The 20,921-nt window shown below is 46.4% G+C and overlaps 1 protein-coding gene and 1 pseudogene across 1 annotated transcript; both read right to left on the minus strand.

Moving 5' to 3' along the window:
* Positions 1–5,413: 5,413 nt before the first annotated feature.
* LOC142435668 (melanoma antigen preferentially expressed in tumors pseudogene) lies at positions 5,414–8,360 on the minus strand (annotated as a pseudogene).
* Positions 8,361–17,199: 8,839 nt separating this feature from the next.
* Positions 17,200–18,546, minus strand: LOC142435669 (melanoma antigen preferentially expressed in tumors-like). Its single transcript, XM_075539873.1, has one exon. The coding sequence runs from the start codon at positions 18,544–18,546 to the stop codon at positions 17,200–17,202; it is 1,347 nt and encodes a 448-aa protein (XP_075395988.1).
* Between the last annotated feature and the right edge of the window lie 2,375 nt (positions 18,547–20,921).

Genomic DNA, 20,921 nt, shown 5'->3' on the forward strand with positions numbered 1-20,921 from the left:
TCAAGTGGCAGTTGTGCAAAGAGAACAAGGGAATACTGCAAGCATTAATGTCATAAAAAGTGTGCATCAAAGTAGTATCCAGTGGAAGGATTCAAAAAATTTGCCAGCCGGCTCAAGGGAAACAATTATTGAGCTTCATCTCCTGGAAATGAAGCCCAAGGAAATCTTCATGAAATGCAATTGCAGTCTGAGGGCATTTCTTCTCTGCCACGTTGCCAAGAACCCAGTCTGTTCGATTAGAATCTTTCCATTCTGTGAGAAACATGAATTCCACACTGCTGTCTGTGGCAACAACCTGGGGCCAACTGTGAAACAAGCCATCAGTTGCTCTTATGGAAGTTCAAGTGCAAGCAGAAGATAATTAAACAAATACAAGAGATCCCAAATAGAACCTTAAGTATATACCACCTGATCATCAGGATCCTCTCATGAACAGATCTGATGAATTGAACACTGATGATAGAAAAATGGACCAGATAACAGATGTCAAAAAACAAACAAGCAAGTCCCCATAGAAATTAAGTTTCATTCATTCCTTAGGATCAAAGAACCAATGAAGTAGATCACCTTGCCCTCAGGTAGAATGCATTGGAAAGTGGATTCCATCCTTCCTCCTACGGACTGTACAGAGAGGAGCAGCCTCTTAGGACATTTAGTCCTTAGTCTCTTACACAATTGCACCATAGACCCATTTGGCTGTGGTGAGGCTCTTTTCCCACATCCACAACAAAATTCGAGCCAATTCAGCATTGTTTATATATAAAAATCCAGCATTATATTTATATACAATTAACCAAGGTGCAGTGGGATTCATCTCAGAGATGTAACATTGGTACAACATTCCAAAGACAATACATATAATCCATCACACAAACAAGGTGACGAATAAAAAACATACAAGCATTTTATCAACTGTTTTTTATAAGAACACTCAAAAATCAGCGTTGAAATGAAATTGCTTCATATTATAAAATCCATATACAAAAAAAACCCTAAGAGCCAACGTCATGATCAAAGTGGGAAAAATAGAAATGTATCCACTGAAAACCAGCACCAGACAATGATGTCCCATATCACCACTCATTCTTTTTATTTTTTAATTGATCACACTTTTGGGAGCTCTTACAGATATTATAGCAATTCAGAATTCATTTAGATCAAGCATAATTTTACAATTGCTGCCACCATCAGTTTCAAAACAAATTTTTTTCTTCTTGAACTATTTGATATCAGCTCTTCTATATCCTTTTCCTCCCCACACTACCCACCACCCAGAACTCTGATTTTACATATATATATATTCTTATCTTACTGCCCACCTGAAACGCTGAATATATTACGCACACCTCAGGAAGCTCCCCTGACATCAATCTGATAAAGACAGAGAATGGAGGAAGGGTTATTATCCCACCCTGAAACCTTTACTGTGGAATGTCTTCATACGGGATCCCATCATGGCAGATCCATTCATGGAAGCCACGTTCTATCATTAAAAAAAATAACAAAACCAACTCAGTGCCCTTGTGTCCCAACCCCTCCTTGTAAACCGTAGGCCAGATGAAAACAGCCCCCAACTTCCCTCAAGCCTCTTCATCATCGGTTCCAACCCTCATCGGCCCTGGTGCATGCGACCTTGTCATCAATACAGAAAACTTACACCTTGGTGGCAATTGAAAATGCATCTACTAGAATACAGAATAAAGTGCAAAGAAATATTACAGCCTTTGGTCGACGGTGAGTAACAGAAACCGTAACCCACAGAGTAGGCTGCCCTAAGGGTTTCTGAGATGGCAGCTCTCTGTAGGATTAGAAAGCCCCCGCCTTCTCCCATGTATAAAGTGTACGTGTCTGGTTTGCCCCAGGCCATTCATTCCAGTTTCTACCATGGGCTGCATCAGCCATATTGGTAATCAATGCTCTGTGTCTTTGAGGGGGCAGGTCGTCGTCTGTTTGCATTGGAGAAGATGGTGGTTTTGATTAACATTTTATTTAACAGCTTTTGACTCATTGATAGAGTGTGTGTACTTTTTTGTCAGGTGCTAGAAGATTTAATTCACGGTGGTTCTGGAGGGTTACCTGAGCCAGGGATGCAATATGTTGCTTCAAGGAGGTGAGAGACTCTGAGGAAGAGTTCATGACCAGCCGGAGTTGTTTGCTAAAGTTTGTGTTTGGAGTACGCTCTGCCCTAATGGGAGAGTGTGCAGACGTGGGCATGCAGATGCGTGAACATAACTGAGCGAGTTTCTACCAATCAGTGTGAGTGTGTGCACGGAATGTAAATGAATGTTGTGTGAACAGTGAATATAGTTGTGTGAGAATGTGAGCGTGAGAACGAGTTTTTGTAGTGAACATGGGAGTGTGAGAATGTGCTGGTGCAGTAACAGTTACTTTATGGTTGGAAACTTCATGGAGAGAAGAGCTATTTTCATCCTGATTTATGAAGTAACAGAGTAGCTGTGGTGATGACTTTAATGTGGCTTTTATATTACCTTGTGCATTCTGCTAGCAGGATGTGTTCAGGGATTGCTTCCTGAACTGTGAATTGCTTCATGTATCTGTCAGAGACTAGGGAGGGACTGGGTGTAACAGAATTGAACAAGAATTAAGTAGAAGAAGTTTCAGTAAAGCATAAGGTGGTAGGGCCACCATCTGAGTGGAGTAATGGTCATGGTGTGGTGTAGGGGTTAATTCAATCAAGTCAGATGATGCCAATGTCCCTGTCCCTGGCTGTCTAGGACAGAACTGTTACCAACAACCAAAGGTAGATCTGGATCAGGAAAGGGTGATTTAAAAGTTTAGTTCGAGGTAGTGTTAGTTTTCCAATTGCTTGTGATCAGGAGGGACGGCTAGGTTCTGGTGAGTACAAGAGCTGAGACAAGAGGGTTGCTGAGTTTAGAGAGGGAGCCTGGCACAGGGTTCTATTAGGGTTTTCAATAAACATAAAGTGGATTTTTGTAGGCAGTTGGTGGACAGTAAAGACAGGACTTGGAGTGAGGGAAGGTTTTGCAGTTTGTGGGTAGATAACGCCTGGATAGGCTCTCTGAGTGTTAGTTTGAGAGCTTCTTTAGTAAGGGAGGCATCTTCTGCCAGGTCCCAAGGCACGGCTGCCCGCCTCTGACTGTCATATATGGCTGTTTAGACAGATAAGTTACTGGAGAGTGGGTGGGTCCCAGGACCTGAGTCAGGACTTTAACTGCTGTTACCTTGGTTTCCGTCCGTGCAAAGTAAAAAAGGTTTACTAGGGTTTGGCAAATGTAAAGGCGGAGATTGGAGGAGAGTTTGTAAGAGTTTGTTAAAAGGTTGCTTTGAGTAAATGGGGAAGAGTCTAGAGGTCTAGCAGAGGTGGCTTGTTTGAAGTAGTGACCTTGTCTGTTTTGTTGCTTTCCTGTGTTCCTGGGGAACTGTCCACTTGATATCCTTTACATCTTTTTATTAACTAAGTGTCAGCAAGGAGTTACCGGTCTGCTGGGAATCATTTGGGTTGTAGCACAGGAAGGCTGCTGCTTGGAGGGAGAGAGAAGTTAAGGGAGTTGGGCTGTGTCTGCTTTAGAACTGTTTTAGGAGAGGCTGCAGGTAACGGCAAATGAATGCTGATAAGCTGGGTTAAGGGGGATGGTAATACAAAGGCATCATTAAAGGTGGGGTGCCTAAAGGCTTGGAGAGATGACCATCAGTTCCCATAACTGAGACCTGGCAAGGGGAAGTCGGGCTCGAGAAGGAGGGGAGGACTGAAAAGACCGTGTCCACCAAAAGGAAACCGGCTTACCTGCTGCCCTGGTCACTACCCTGAGCACGGAGAAGGAGGGGTCACTGAGGATGCTGAGTGAGGGGCTTCTTCATCAGTCATCGGTGGCCAGGTCAAGCAGTGTTAATGGTGGTTCAAGGTTTGGAGGGACTGACTCTCCATGACTAGGCACTGAAGGACAGTCACTTCTCCAGTGGCCCTGCTGACCGCACGATGGGAATGGCTAGGTGGGTGGCCGGGGATGTGGGCAATGCTTAGTCCAGTGCCCTTTCTGGCCGCCTGTGAAGTGACTGCTGAAGTTGCTGTTTCCTGAATTCTTCTGACCCCTCCCTCCAGACGACCTCAAGACTTGGGCTTGCCATCTTGCCTCAGAATTTGCAAGTTGCCTCAGCCTGGTCTTCTCAGGTGCTAAAAATTTTAAATGCGACATTGACTAAGTCACGTATTGGCATCTGAGGTCCATCCTCAGTTTTCTTACGTTTCTTTTGAGTATTGGTGACTGACTATGTTATGATTGGCTAGCACCGGAGGCCTCGTTCGAGAGGGAGGGTCTAGCCTAGTGTACTCAGGTAAGGCTCCAGCTAGGCGAGTGAGGAAAGCTGCCGGATTCTCACTCGGTTGCTGGATAATTTCCTGCAGCTTGCCCGTGTTTACTGCTTTATGAGCGATGGCTTGTAAGCCTGAGTAAGGGCGGGCGACTGTGGGGTTTGGGAGGCTGCGGGTGTCGCCACTGAGAGCTGAGGGAGGTGGTGCTGAGGGGCACCCAGAATATGGAGGAGGCCTTACTAGGGGTGCAGACAAGGAGTCAGGGGGGTTAGGGAAAGATCAACGGGAGTAATGTCAGGGGCCTGATTAAGAGAGTGTTTGGTTAAGAGAACTTGAGCCGGGTGACAGGCAGTACATAGAGAGGGAAGGGAGCGAAGAAAGAAAAGGGCCTGAACATTGGGAACCTCAGATCATTTTGGAGTCTAGTGACAAAAATTGTGAGGTCTCAGAGAATGTTGGAATCGAAAGTATTGGCCAGTGTGACTCATTGTCCAATTGGGATTGTGGCCACACTTGCTTACAAAAAAAGACCGGGTGCTTAGGGTGAATATCTGGAGCCAGGCCCCGATCAGTGAGGTTGGTCAGGAGGCTTCCCAAGGGGCTGGTCTTGGGAGGCTTAGAGAGCGAGCTCCCCATGATGTCTTAAGCTGCACGGGGTAGGATCAGAGAAGGGCGTCTACTGGTCCCTGTCCACACCCGTCAGTCAGGGGGTGACCTGGTATCCTTGAGAGGCGTCCCGGTCAGAGCTAGGCGCCCCGTGGGAGAGTACTGGACTCCCCGTACAGGAAGGTTCCCTGGCACATTTTTCGGCTTTAGCCAGCACACAGGGACTTTGGGTCAGTGACAATGAAAGACACTGCAGGAAGCGAGGGAGGGGAGTGGCCTGGCTTTGGGGCCAGATGTATGAAGAGCGGTCAGAGGAGTTGTTCAGGAGGGAGTTGATTTTAGATAAGGTCTGAGAGCAGGCACTGCAGAACTGGTAGGGAGAAGGAGGAAGTCGATTTTAGAATAAATCTGAGAGCAGGCACCACAGAACTGCCAGCACAAGATACACAAACAGGTAGAAAGAGCTCAGACAGACTGAACTCTAGTCCAGGCAGAGGTGCAGGGACTGCTAGGTACTCACTTGTAGATGCGGAGGATGGCAGCTGAGAGGTCCTGGTTCAAGGGAAGTGGGGAAGGGTGGGTGGTGCGCGTCAGCACACCTCTTACTCCAGCAGCATTCATGCACCAAGTTGAGAGGTTGAAAACGGAGGACGGGACTGTGCACTCCCCAGAGGATGGATGGGGTCCCCCCCCCCCGTCAGTCCTGGTTCTGTCAGCACCAAGATGAAAGGTTGGAGATGGAGGCATGGAACAGAAAGAATTTAGCCAGGAATGTGAAGTTGAGAAAGATTTTATTGAGGCAGGAAAAGAACTCCCTGGAGGGAAGGGAGAGCAGGGGAGCATCTTGAGGCCTTGGGCGGGTTGTGAGACACAAGGAATTAGGTCAGGGAAATCGCTCCTGGCAGTGAGGCAGCTCTTGAGCCAAGGACTGATAAGGGGAAGGGAGGCCTTCTGACGATGCAGTTGCAGGGTCTGAGTCAGGACATGGTCTGTGAGTAAATCATCTTGGAACAATGAGGGAAGGGGCTACAGACCCGCCCTGGAGAGATAAGCTCCTTGGAATGCTGGAGGTAGGGACTGCACAATCCAGTTCTGGCCTTGAGAGGCGAGGAGAAGGGGCCGCACGGTCCAGCAGGCCATCGTTGGTGGGGAGCTAGGGGAAGTTGCTGCATGGTCCAGACCCAGCTGGAACAAGTCGAAGTGCCTCTTTGGCTTCCTATGGACGGTCAATCTCTCCAGTAGTACATGGCCAGACCAAGCCCCATACATTGGCTGAGCTGGTGCTCTATGTCTCTGTGGAGGCAGACTCTCATCGCTTTGCATTGTAGAAGTTACTTGTTTAGAAGCCTCCAACTAGTGATTCATAGACCAACACTACCCACTACCCAGGCACAGCACCCTAATGGGCATCCTTTCATGCCTACTTCTGCTGGAAAGACGGAACACCTCCCAGGTCATGACTGCTTGATTTTTGTATTTAGTCTGGAGGAGAAGTGAACACGATAGTTAGTAGCTTTACAAAGAGATGTTTATTTTATTGTAGGCATGGAGAATGGGTTTGGAGAAATTTGAGCATCTGTAGTAGGAGGGAGTGGTCTCTTTTCAACATCTGGAGTGCCCCTCTCCCTTGGCAATCTCCATGAATTTTGTTATCCACATTCCAGAGTCCAGGAGGTTCCCAAGGCAGGAAGGGACCTTGTGTCCACAAAACAGGCTGTGCTCTGTCTCCTATCTGCACCTATCTGTGTGCTGGCCTCTCTGTTCATGGCTTCAGAAGAGAGATGGGATGTCAGCAAGGGTGGTCTCGGGTGAAGCAGCTGATATGAGACGCCTGCTGTAACCTTCACCTCCACGTAGTCACATTATGATAGCACATATGTCATGATCACGAGCCTAGTCCCAAATGATCCCGTATACATCAGAAACATGAACATTCGACAAATGGGTTAGAAACTCAGAATCAATGGTGAGGATTGAGAAGACACGGTATGGAAGGTGAGCTGTCTATGTGAATGATGATTGCATGCCAATCTCTGTCAGGAGTGCTGCCAGCAAAGCTTACATAGAGAGGCTCATAGGCTTGCAGGGTCTCCCTGAGTGCCTGCATTGCCTCTACAAGAGAATCCTGGCACAGAGACACTTGGAAATCCTCATAGCAGTCCTGAGGGACAGGCAGCTCCAGAAGGGAGAACTTGCACAGTGGCCAAGTGTGACGAAGGAAGCCCTGCAGGGCCGCCAGGGAGACGGGGTTTCCACCCAACGCCAAGGCGCTCAGCAGGGAACAGTGCCCCAGAGCAAGCTGCAAAGCACGGAGCTCAGAGTCCTCGATTTCGCAGTCAGCTAAGTCCAGGTGGGTCAGGGTGGCTGAGACCCTCCCTAGCAGACTTGGGAGGAATCTACGGCTAAAGCCTGCACTGAGCGCACCACTCAGATCGAGGTACCTGAGGAGGCTGGTGCAGGGACACGAGCACAGACTACTCATGTCTGAGTCCACAGGCACGCAGTACGAGAGGGTGAGGGACTCTAAGGGGACTGACAGACTTCTGAGCAGCTGGCTGAGCTGTTCATCCCTGAAGAAGACCGATTCCAGGATGAGGTGCTGGAGCTGATGCAGACCGAGGAGCTGAGAGGTCAGTTTTTCCAGTACCTCCTCCACCTTAGCCATGCGATTCGGTACCGGGGGTTCCAGGATTATTCCCGTGAGGTGAAGTGTGTGAAGCTGACCCATCTGGGCCAGGTGAGGAAGAAACCATTCGAGGGTGTGCAGGTCCCATCTGCAATGCAACACCACTTCCTGCACATCGCCCAGCTGCACAGCCTTCAGGATCTCCTCCATAACAGGAAGTGGTGGGAGACCAACAAACTCTAGCTCCCTACAACACAGATTGGGCAGGTCCATTCCCTGTTGAGCCCTTTCCATGAGGAAGGTAAGCACTTCATCTGGGCCTGTTTCTAGGACACGCAGGTCTGTGAGGAACATGGCGGAGGCCAAGGGCTGAGGCTTCTCCCCTGTTCTGGAATCCTTCCTGGTGTGGGTCAGAGTCCCGGGACGGGTGGTCACTGGATCCTCTGATGAGGTCACAGAGGCAATGGATTCGGTTCCAGACCACACTTTCCAGAAGTTGGTGTCAGTGTCCAGGCATAGATCCAGCACTCTCAGCTTGCATCTCCTGGGGGGAACCTTTGGGGAAAGCAGGATGTCAAAAGCATCCAGGGCAGCCTTTAAGATGTCCTGGTGAGAATGCGAAGACTTCATGAGAGCCCCTAGTGGGAGCCGGATAAAAGGCCAGGACCCCACCATGGCCTTCACTGTCTCTCCGTGTCCCCCAATGACAGCTGCCATGAACAGCGGGGGGAAGAGCTCTGTGGGCAGCCACTCCAGGGCAGCAATGGCTGAGGCCTCGTCCTGCAACACACTCTGGATGGACAGGTCCAGGAGCCTGGGTGGGTTCTTGCTGCTCATGTTGAACAATCAGCTCCACAGAGAGTCCAGACCTGTGAATAAAAATAGGGGTTTGCTCAGACTTCTGGGACAGCCACACTGGTTGTTCCAGCACTTTAAAACCCGGAACCTGCCCGCCTTAGCTCCTCAGAGGGAAGCTTCCTGGCTATGCCACTCCTGTTATGAACTCACAGTGGTAGAGGCTGGCAAGGTAGGGGCTGGAAAGTTTTCAAACTGGATACTTTCGCAGATTCAAGTGGGTCCTCGAGTTGTAGAATCCAAGATAGGCAGGTCCGATGGTGGACAGTGACCTCAGCAGCTGTGGAAATGCATAAATCAAAGATCAGTAGGAAGTATGGTGGTTGCATATAGAATCCAACAATCCTATGGCTTACTGTGCAGGAGAGATCAATTCAGAAGGAATGACTGGGCATTCCTCAAATGGAAATTTTACATCTATATTGAACTACTATGCTCTCTGTTTCGGGATATTATCTATGGGAGGACATGAAAGTCTCGTCAATACAGTGTGCAGTCAAATTTGCTCACCAATCGCTAAACGAAAGAACTGAAGGATTCTTCAAACCATCTCAGTATGAAATTGATCACCCGTGTAGTCAAGAGGCAGAGATGATGATAGGTGATTGCAATAGTAAATTAGGAAACAGAGAGGAAGGAAAAGAGGACAGGAAATATGATCTTGGTGATAGAAAGAAACCTGGAAATAAAGGGTAAATTTTTCAAGGCCAATGACTTCTTCCCCAAGCACACCTGCTTTAACAACACAAATGGCAGCTACACATGTTGACTTTCTATGCAGATATGATGGACAGAACTCAAATAGACTTAATCTGAGGAAAATGTTTTAGGGTACAGAAGAGACCCCAATGCAAAATGTCAACTAAGCAAAGCAAGCACTGTCATAAACGATATTAAGGCAAAATGAAACCAAACATACATGATCTCAATGAAGAATGCTATTAGCATGAAGCCATGGTAGAGTCCAAAGATTCAGTCAGGATATTCTGTCACTAAGTCATGGAATACAGGAAACTGTCAAGTTCAGGAATCATTGGAAGCTCATTAATCACAATAGGAGGAGGGATTATGGAAACCCAAAGATGGCCAAGACTAAAAAAAGATACTTTTGCCTTCATATAGCTTAGATGATTGATCTTTCCAAAGAAGGCCGCCTAAGCAACAGAGCTAGGGTATGCCTTTTGACTGAAACTTCCAGTACTGGACTAACCATCCAGCACACACCCAATCTGGTGAGAGACTATTGCTCCCAGGATGGCCTGTAGGAGAGTGGAGGTAACCCACTCTCCAATGCACTCTCCCTGTGGGCAAGATGATCTGCTTTATTGTTCCATGATCTCAAGGAATTTAATAAAGGATTTATAGGTGTTTTTGGTTGGTTTTTTTTTGCATTTCAATGTTATGTTTACCTTCCCCAAAAGGAAATGTTCAGACTTAACCACTAACATAAAGGAGATTTTGGAGGAGCTCGTTATGTGCCATCAAAAATGAAGCTGAGACCATGAATCTGAAGAAATGAATCCAATACACAAATTTTCAAATATAATCTGAGACATATCCCGCATGAATGTCACGACCATCTCAAGAACAGGTATGAGTAACGGAGCACTAACTACAGGAAACTGGACCAGCTGTGGAATGACATCAATATCACTATGAAGAGAACATCCTTCACAAGGCAGCAAAGGAAGAATGACCAAGGTGGACATCAAGAGACTCTGAATGTTGCCACTGGGAAAATCATAGCTAAAGCAAATGGAAGAATTGATGAAAGAAAGAGCTAACAGAACATTTCAAAGACAAACTGAAGTATTAGAGGGAAACATGCTGCCCGGGGGTTTAATCGTGCTCTACAGACATGAGCATTTTGGCAGATTTGTTGGTTCCAATAGATGACAGCCATGAGCATGTCTTGATGTGTTAAAGACTCTTTATTAAGTTATCTACTAAAGGTGACTCTGGTTGCAGTCTGAAGTGGACATTTGAGTCTATCTTTAAAGGCAAAACACTCATACATCATTTGTCTAAGACTCAATCAAGAGTGGACAGAACCACAAAGGAAAATGAATGTTATTATTCTATATTGTTAGCGAGCCTTACATGGTACACCATTGATATAACATCGCGGTTAATAAAACAAAAATAGCAATATCCTGGTTATGCATCAAAATCAACATTATTGAGAACAATGTCTGATCTGTAGAACATAAGAGCGCACTTTAAAACCAATCACTGTCCGTCCTCTCCACCCCAACCCAGAACTATCAGACCAATTGTTTTCTCCTCCACACTGTTCATCTAGCCAATCTCATCTAGAGAGAGCTGAAGAGATAATAATACTTACCAAAATTACAAGACATAGCAAGACAAAGTGACAAAAGAGAACCCAGCGATGACAACAGAAGGGTTGTAGCGAGGAGACGAGCCAGTAAGGGTGCGATGTAGCAAGGATGAAACATACAACGTTCCTCTAGTTCTTAAATGCTTCCTCTCTGCCACTACCACGGCCCCAATTCTACCTTACAAATCTGGCTAGACCAGACTATCTGTAGAAGGGTACATATAGGAATTGGAAACACAGGGAATCCAGGGAAGATGACCACTTCAGGACCAGTGCTGAGAGTGGTGATACTGGGAGGGGGGAGGGAAGGTGGGGTAGAGAAGGGGAACCGATTACAAGGACCTACATATAACCTCCTCCCTGGGCGAATGACAACAGAAAATGGGTGAAGGGAGACATCAGACTATCTAAGATACGACAAAATAATAATGTATAAATTATCAAGGGGTCATGAGGGCGGGGGGTGGGGATGGAGAGAGAAAAATGAGGAACTGACATTAAGTGCTCAGGTAGAATGCAAATGTTTTGAGAATGATGATGGCAACAAATATAACAAATATGCTTTACCCAATTGATGGTTGTATGGTTTATGAGAAGAGTTGTAAGAGCCCCCAAAGAAATGATTTTAAAAAAACAAACAAAAACCAATCACTAGGTGGACTATCCATGACGGGAGGGTGAAGGTGGCAGGTCACTCAGCAGTCAACAAGATGGCATATAGTGGCTACTGCTAGTCTGTCTCAGAACAGATAATAGAAATAATTCTGTTGTATTTTCTGTTGTCAATTGATTCTTGATTGTGAATCAGTGGGCATTTATGCTGGAAATCATCAGTTCAGATTCAGAGATTTAAGCTATGTGTCAATTCTGTAATGCTAACTATCCATCCCCTGTAGTCCCTCTTGAAATGGACTGTGCGAGCGCACACGGCCAAAGTGCTCTTTAGAGGCAAGAATGGCAACACATTGGTGGCACTCGATTCACATAGGCCCTCAGAGACAAGCTTGAAACAAACATCTAGGCTCCTCCCCACACAGATTCTCATGCCACTCCCAAGTCCAACTCACCTTTGCAGAGGCAGACAAGGCTTAGATTGCAGTCTTGACTCTTATCCTTGATCAAGTAGATCCAGTGGATGATGAATCCCAGATGGCAGGTCCAATGGCAGCCTTCTTCCTCAAGTGTGTTGAGACTGACAACTTCCAGAGAAGCAGGAATGATGGCAAGATTCTGTCCCAAGTCCCCAAACCTTCAGGTCAGTGGAAGGGTCCAGGTCCAGAACAAAGCTACAGAGCTCTCACAGAGACCTTTTAAATCATGAGGCCACACCCACAAGGTAGCTCTCTTCCCCGTCATTGGCTGTTCACAGTAAGTCTCAGCTGGAAATTGATGGCATTTTATGAAATCCCATCAACAAGGTTGATGCCATCGTAAAGAACCAGCCCCTTAGAATCCAGACCAGGCCCTGTTGACACAAACTCTCAGCCATCACACCTTCCCCACTGTGCTTGAGACAACATAGTAAACATTGAGGAGTGGGTTACCTGCTGAGAGTGGATTATGCAATTGGTTACAGACATGGCTCTAGAGCACAGAATCTCACATTTGCGACAGGGTTGTTGTTTTTTTTTTTTAATTTTAACAATTTATTAGGGGCCCATACAATTCTTATCACAGTTCATACATATACATACATCAATTGTATAAAGCACATCTGTACAGGCTTTGCCTTAATCATTTTTTTCTCCTCTTTCTTTTTTTACATTTTACTAGGAACTCATACAACTCTTATCACCATCCATACATACATACATCAATTGTATAAAGCACATCCATACATTCCCTGCCCCAATCATTCTCAAGGCATTTGCTCTCCACTTAAGCCCCTTGCATCAGGTCCTCTTTTTTTCCCCCTCCCTCCCCTTTCCCCCCTCCCTCAGCGACAGGGTTTTGTCCTTATGGATATCCATCTGTGTAATTAATTTCCCAAAGCACAACATTACTTGTATTCTGTGCCTCTTCCAACTAGGAGTCAACTATGGGAAAGAACTGAAGTGCCTCTTTAGCTTCCTAATGACTGTCGATCTCTCCAGGAGTAGAGGCCTCATCAAGTCCGGCAGATTGGCTGAGAGCTTTGAACCAGTGACTTGGTGGTAAGCACCCCAGTGGATTACCAAACATGAGACCTCAATTGCATGTCCGTAGAGCACAGTAGGGATTATTAGATTACACTGGACGTGCTTTAAGGATTGACTTCTGGAAAGAGTCCTGTACATTCTCTTCTCAAGTGCTCTGATGGGAGAAACATCACCAATTAGGGTTCTTAAAACAACCAACGTTAACGGTTTTCTGACCCATCTGCTTCTCTCATTCTGTTAACTTTAGAATTAGTCCATTGACCTTGGGTGAGGTTATTGATATATATATTCCAGAAATTTTGCTTTATATTTGTGCATGTTGTGTGAGAGTGTGTAACTGTATTGTGTTAAGTTTCTTGCTCTTCATGTATTACATTATTGTGTGGGGTGTGGGTCTCTCTGTGTGTGTTGTTGTTTGTGAGGAAGCGCTGGTTTCAGATTTGTGTTTGGTTTTCACTGATATTTTTCTCACAGTCCGTTACTGAGTGCTTTTTCTGGTTGTGGTGTTGTATTTTGATTTCAGTTCTTCTTGTTTGTGAATTTTATTTCTCCATCATATTTGATCAATATATTTACCAGGGAACAGAACTATAATCTCATTACAGAGAACAACATCAATCACATATGATGGGGAAATACAAGAATTCCCAGACTAAAAGTGCAGTTCTTTGCCCCATGGCGTTGCTGGGTTGGAATGGATTTGATGGCCGTGAGTGAACTTGGTGACGTTGACCAATCTTTGTGTTGAGAGATCAGGCTTCGTCCATCACAATTAGCCTTTGTAATAATCACTTACAACAGAATCCTGTCCGTAGTTCCCACTACCTTTCCTTTCTCAGAATAATCGTGATCCTCAGCAGTTTCTCTTTAAAAACCCATGGTTCGCTGAGAGATCCCAATTAATTCACTGTACCACATATGATTTTAAGGGATTAAGTGTTTTTCCTAGGATCCTTAATCCTTTCACAAGGATAGAAGCACCAGAAACCAGAAAAAATTGTCTTATCAAGGTGTGTGAAGTCCAAATTCAGGGCACCAACCAGAGGAGACAGTTCTGTTTTTCGGGTTGGGTCTGGGGCCAGTTCCTAGTCAACTGGTAATATATGAGAGTGTGACCTGCCTGGGAAATCTGATGGTATTTTAGCATCTGCCTTAACTTGTGTCTAGGAAGCTCACTGCAAAAGGATTCCCAATCCAGAGACACACCTGACCCTCACTCCTTTCCTGGCTGTAGACAGCTGTGTGTTCTATCATCAGGCTGTGTTGTCCTTGAATCCCATGCGAGACGACAGTTCTGTTCAGCCACATCTCAGAGAAACTCGCTTTCCTTCTATTTCCTTGTGGTTGTGGAGGGATGAGAGCTTGGATGTGCCAGCAGAGCAGCCCTGGAGAGTTCCTGATCTCCCCACGCTTGCTGCAGTAAGATCATGCTTCTCTCTGCTCACTTGTCTAAAATCTCTTGGGAGGTAAAGTGATCTGGATCAACACCTCCGGAAAGTCCCCGAACCTCCACGTGACAAAAATTGAGGAGGGATTAAGGATTACTATCCCACCCTGATCCTTCTAAGGAATGTCTTCACACAGGGTTCCATTATAACAGATCCACTCATGGAAGCCACATTATATCACAAAACAATAACACAAACCAAACTCAGGTGCAAAGGCAATGAGGACAGAAAGATATAGGGGATGACAAGCCTCCCCGTGTCTCTATACCCTGTTTATGCTGAGTAGAGCAGCTGAATGCACGTGGATGAAGACATCCTGGAATGCATGCAGCTCCTGCAAAACTGAAAAACTGGTGTTCAAACCGTGATCTTCTGGTTTGCATCCCAAAAGATAAACTATTGATACAGTGCAGCATCCCATCATGTGCACCACCCCTCCATGGTTTCTGAGGGCATAATTAGTGCCTGGAGCATGGAACATGTACTTCTCTGTGGAGCACCTGGTGGGAGTGGCCTGTAGATCCATTCCAGGATACCACATTGTCTCTTAAAAAATAAAATGCACCAAACTCTGCGTGATTGCATCCCTTCCACCTCCTTGCCATCCTGCAGGAACTATTAAGATGAATCCATTCTTTCCTCCAGGCTAAACATCACGTATTTTCAACCTATGGGTCGCTACCCCTTTAGTGGTTGAACGATTCTTTCACAGGTGTCGCCTAAGAGCATTGGAAAACACTTATTTCTGAAGATCTCAGAAACAGAGACACCGCTCCTCTATTCCCTTCTCTTGAGGAAGTGGAGCTTGAAGCAGGAAGATGTCCTAAAAGCTGATTGTTCTGAGAATGGGGCAAGAATTAAGTGCAAATTCACTCACCATTCATGCATCTAAATTTTATATATGTCTGATTCACCTTAGAAAAATCATTGTCATTTTATGTCAGCGAACGTTATCAGTCATCCTCCTGGGCATCACATCCATTACCCTAAAGACAATGCTGTCTTAGAGAGACTATATTTGGCAGCGTAGAATGGCCCCTGTGAGTCTCCAAAGGATCCACAGCATAGCTAAATTTGATGGTATGTATACGGTAATATAATTTTATATATAATTCTATTGGTAGGGCTCTTACACTACTGATAAGAATCCATACATCAATTGCATCAAGCACATATGTCACCACCAACATTTTCAAAACTTTGTTTCCTACTTGAGCCCATGCTATCAGCTCCTCTATACACCCCTCCTTCCACCACTCTCCCATTCTCGTGAGTTAATGATAAATTATAAATTATTTACATTTCTTACACTGTCTGCTCTCTCCCTTCACCCAGTTTTCTGTTGTTCGTCTCACTCGGGGGTGGGGTGCATTATACATCCATCCTTGTGATTGGTTGCCCATCCCCTCCACATCAGCCCACACCTCAACTCTACCCTCATGGTATCGCAACACGCATAATTGCTTCTGAAGTTTTAACTGTCCTGGATTCCTTGTGCTGACAGCTCTCATCTGTCCCTGTGTCTTAATAACAGTAGTCAGTCCCATATTTCTCTGGTGGAGAAAAGTGTGGTTTTGAACTGTCAGCCTTCTAGATAACTGTCCAACACATAAGTCGTTACACCATTAGAGCTCTAAAATATATATCCTTACCTCACTACCAAACTACAGAAACTCCTGTCCCGTCCAAGTAGACATAGAGAAAGCCCCACCACAAGTTGATGGGATATGCAGAAAAGACAAGACAGACAGCTGCTGCAGGAACCGTGAGTGCAGCAAGGTACAGGGGTGACCAGCTCCGACGTCCTTATACCCTGTTGATGCTGAGTACAGCAACCATGTGCACTCTGACGAATGCACCCTGGAATGCACTCAGCCTATGAAATACTGGAAGACTTATGTTCAAACCCTGATCTCCTGGTTTGTATATCAATACAAGCACTGGCAACAACCACCTCTTCCATCATAGGCAGCCACCCATCTCTGATATCTGAGGTCATAAATGTTTGAAGCAGATAAATTCGTCCTTCCCTGTGGAGCACCTGGTGGGATAATTCCATAGATCTTGTGCTTATCTGCCCAGAACTTCCTTCACAGCACCACCTGGGATAAGGTTCTATGAAGCGATGCAATAGGAACCCCAAATGACATCAGGGAATAACTGAAGTATCCCCTAGGAGCACTACTGAAACATGTCGTCCTGATACTTGGGAAGGTGGCCAAAGCCCAGCTTTAAAGGTGGTAAAATTGGAGGAGATAAAGAGGGAGACCAGTACCCCCAAAAGTGGATGCCCATTTCTGCTGAATGTGCAACCACAAACCATGTCATGATTACTTAAAGTTCAGACAGGCTGCAAGAGAAATAAATACCACAGTGAATGGCTTTACGGAGAGATGTTTATTTGAACACAGAGTACAGAAATGTAGGCATGACTTTTAACAACGGGTTTCAGTTGGTTGTAAGGAAAGGGGCTGGTCTCTTCTCGACAAGGGGGGTTCCTGAATTTCTTGGAGAGTTTCCTAGGTCGTGGAATCCAGGTTGAACTGAATCGAGAAGGAGGCCAAGGCCAGACCTTCAATTCCAAAAACATGGTGCCGTCCTGTCATCCTTTATTGAGGGTGGGGTCAGCATCAAGTCTGCTGGAATCTTTCTTTCAATGCCTTGTACAAGGCAGGTGTGAAGCAAGCGAGGGTTGACTTGGATGAGGGTGATGTCCGATGCTGCCTGAAAACTTCAACTCTAAAGGCGACTTTATCACAGAGAAGACTCCTGATCCTCATGCACCTCAAGAACAAATGCTTAGGCATAGGGAACAGGAACACTTTACAAAGGGGATAAGGGACTCACAGCTGGATATTTTGGACTGAGAAGATACCGGGGAGGAGATGATGGCATCAGCTGTCCATTTGAATGATGATGGCTTGCGATGTTTTGTTAGTACCTCTGTGGTTACAGAATTCTACACAATCGACTCCGTTGGGCATCAGGATCACCATCAATTCCTCCATCACAGGAAGGAGAGCATCCATGTCCAGCATTCCTTGGGGGCCCACGTAGCAATGCAGTGGGACAGGGAGCTCCAAGAACTTGCACTGAGGGGGGGTGTGCTGCAGCAGCTCCTGCAGAACATCCCAGGACACGGGGTTTCCACATAACATCAAGGTGACCAGCTGGGAGCAGCGGCCCAGTGCATTCTGCAAGGCCCTGAGCTCAGGGTCCTGGATCCCACAGCCAGCTAAGTTCAGGTGCATAAGGGTGGTGGAGACAATCTCTAGCAGACCCGGAAGGAATGCATAACTTGAGCTAGGCCTGGATAGACCACACAATACCAGGGATCTTAGGCGGCTGGTACAGGGGCATAAAGACAGGTAAGTCAAGTCCTCGTCCAAAAGCACACAATCAGTCAGGCTGAGTGTCATCAAGGGAGATGGCAAGCGTGTGAGCAGCCTGATGAGGCAGCCCCTAGGCAGGCAGACAGAGTCCAGGAAGAGGTGCTGGAGCTGATGCAGATTGAGGAGCTGAGAGGTGAATCGGGCAAGGAGTTGCTCCACGTTGCAGTCTTTGCCACACTCCTTGCAATCCAAGATCACTCCAGAGAGAAAGAGGGTCTGCAGGTGACCCATCTGTGCCAAGTAAGGAGCAAACCAGTTGAGGCTGTGCAGGTCCCATTTGTCATGAACTTCCACCTCCTGGATTGAGTCCAGCTGCACCATCTTCAGGATGTCCCCAAGAATGTGAAGTTGTGGGAGAGGTCCAAGAAACGCCACCTTCCTGCAGCACAGCGTTGGCAGGGCCTTCTTCTGCTTGACCCTTTCAATCAGGAAGGTGAGCAGTACATCTGAGGTAGCTTCCTCAAACCACAGGTCTGTGAGCACCTCCACGGAGGTCAGGGGCTGGTGCTTCCCTCCTGATCTGGAATGGGGCCCTTTTCCCATCTGAGTTCTGTGGGATGTGTCCTCAGGCTCCTCTGATGGAATCTCAGAGTCATTAGATGGGGCTCCTGCCCAGACATTCCAGAAGTTGGTGCCAGTGGGCAGCTGTAAATCCAACACTTTCAGTTTGCATCTCCTGTGCTGAGCATTCTGGGCAAGCAGGATGTCAAGACCATCGAGTGCAGCCTTTAAGATGAGCTCTTGAAACACACAATCCTCCAACAGAGCCCCAAGTGGGAGCTGTGTGAAGGGCCAGTAGTGCACCATGGCCTTCACCACCTCACTGTGTACCTTGGCAACGGCTGCCATGAACAAGGGAGGGAAGAACTGTGTGGGCAGCCACTCCAGAGTGGCGATGGCTGAGGCCTCATTCTGCAACACGCCCTGGATGGCCAGGTCCAGGAGCCTGGGTGGGTTTCTGCTGTTCATGATGATCACTCTGCTCCAAGAGGAATCCTGTGGGTGAGTACACAGGTCTGCTCAGATCTCAAGGAGAGCCACGCTCTGGACCCAGCCCCACAAGAAATTGGTCCGTCTCCCATGTTAGCCTCAGGACCATTTACAAGTAGAGAGCTTTCATGTGAATAATCCCCATTTCAACTCACAGAGGCAGGAACTGAGAAGGCTCAGATTTCATACCTGAGTCTTACCCTAGATATCCAGTGGCTGATGGATCCACGATGGGCAAGTCAGATGACAGGCTTCTTCCTCAAAGGACGTTGAGACTGACAACTCCCAGAGAAGCAGGAAGGATGGCAAGATTCTGTGTCAAGTTCCCAAACCTTCAGGTCCGAAGACTGGGCTAGGAGAGAACAAAGATCACTAGCTTTCGGAGAGTCCTTTTAATCATAAGACCACCCCCACAGTGACGCTGTCTTCCGCCTCGCTGGTTGATCGCAGTAGGTCTCATCATGGATTTGATAGCATTTTTTGGAAATCTGCTCAACCAGGTTGATGCCATGAGAACTGACCAACCCCTGAGAATCCAGACCCTGCCCTGTTGACACAAGCCCTCAGCCATCTCTGTGCACACTGTGCGTGAGAGAACATGGAAAACTTTGAGGAGTGTGTTAGTAGATTAGGGTGGATTAAGCCATTGGTTACAGAAAACGCTGTATCACCCAGATTCTTATATTGCAATATGGATTTTCCTTGTGGATATTAATCTGTGTAGCTAATTTCCCAAAGCACAACCTTGCACCCACTGACTCTCTTCTGACGTACAGAAAATTTATGGAAGCGAGAAATGCCTCTTTGGGTTCCTAAGGATTGTCAACCATTGCAGGAGATGCTGGGCTCATCCATCCTCACAGATCAGATTTGAACTGCTGACCTGACGGTGAGCAACCCAAAGCTTAAAACATGCCAGCAAGATTGCATCCCTCTCGAACATAGTAGGGATTCGTGGACCCCACTGGTTGTTTTTACAGCATTGCTGCGTGGAGAAGAGTCCAGCATATGCTCTCAGATTTCAAGTGAGATTATTAGAGAACCCCATCAATTATTGAGCTTAAAACCCCAAGATGAACTGTCTTATTGTTCAGATGGATAGAATCCTAATCCATGGCCTCAGCTCGTGGATGTTTCTCTCCCTGCGTGTTCTCTCCCAGTTCCGTGTCTTCTTGCAACATCTCTGGGCTTGACCTACCTAGGGTTTTACTGAGTGTCTGAGCATCGACCTTAATGAACTTAGGAGCTTCACCAGGCAGGGTTTGCAAGTCCACAGAGGCACTCAGATCCAGGTATCCTCTTTTGCTGCAGACAGATCCTACTTCTCTCTGCAAAATTTTCTCCAATCCCTAAGGGGATGAAGGGTTCTGAATTCACACCTCAGGAACCTCTGCTTATATCAATCTGGTAAAGATAAGAATGGATTAAGGATTGCTATCCCACCCAGAATCCTTTTACCTTGCACCTGCTTCCTACAGGATCCCATCATAGCAGATCCATTCAAAGATAACACACTATAACATAAAGAAGAAAATAAAGTGAATCCAATGTCATTTCATCCTATACCCCCTCATTGCTATACTGTAGAACAGGTTACAACTGCTCTCTAGTCCAGTCAAGGTTACATATCACAAGCTTCAGCACTTATTGGCCCTCGTGTGAGCCACCTTTTTAGGAAAAGAGAAAAGTTACTCATACCCTTGCTGGGTATGAGTCACTGAAACCTTTTGTAGTAAAGCTCAAAGTATCAAAACCTTACTGCCACTGTCCCTGTCCATGAATGGCAGCCACATAGAACAGAGTAAACTGCTCCTACGTGTTTCCAATGCTGTAATTCTGAATGGGAACAGAAAGCTCCATGTATCTCCCATATATAAAGAGCAGGCATCTCTTTTGCAATGAATGGGCATTCCCATTTAACCTCAGTGGGCAGAATGACCTGCTTTGGTTAACGCTGCTGTATGTCTTTCTGGGAGCAGACTGTCATCGGTGTGAACTGCAGAGTCTGGTGGTTTTGAAGCCTCCAACTCTTGATTGATACAGGAATAAGCCCACACTGAAGCTTAGCTCCCAAACTGACATCCTTACATACCTGCCACGCTACGGAGCACCTGGACCCAGCAAGTTGATACACATAATGGACCATTGCACAAAGACAAGATATTAAGGCACATCAAGTCTCTGATTAGGTAATGAGATATGAAGGGGATTGAGGGTGAGCAGGACACATTAAT

The sequence above is a fragment of the Tenrec ecaudatus genome, chromosome Y, assembly GCF_050624435.1.
Source record: "Tenrec ecaudatus isolate mTenEca1 chromosome Y, mTenEca1.hap1, whole genome shotgun sequence".
Classification (NCBI taxonomy): domain Eukaryota; kingdom Metazoa; phylum Chordata; class Mammalia; order Afrosoricida; family Tenrecidae; genus Tenrec; species Tenrec ecaudatus.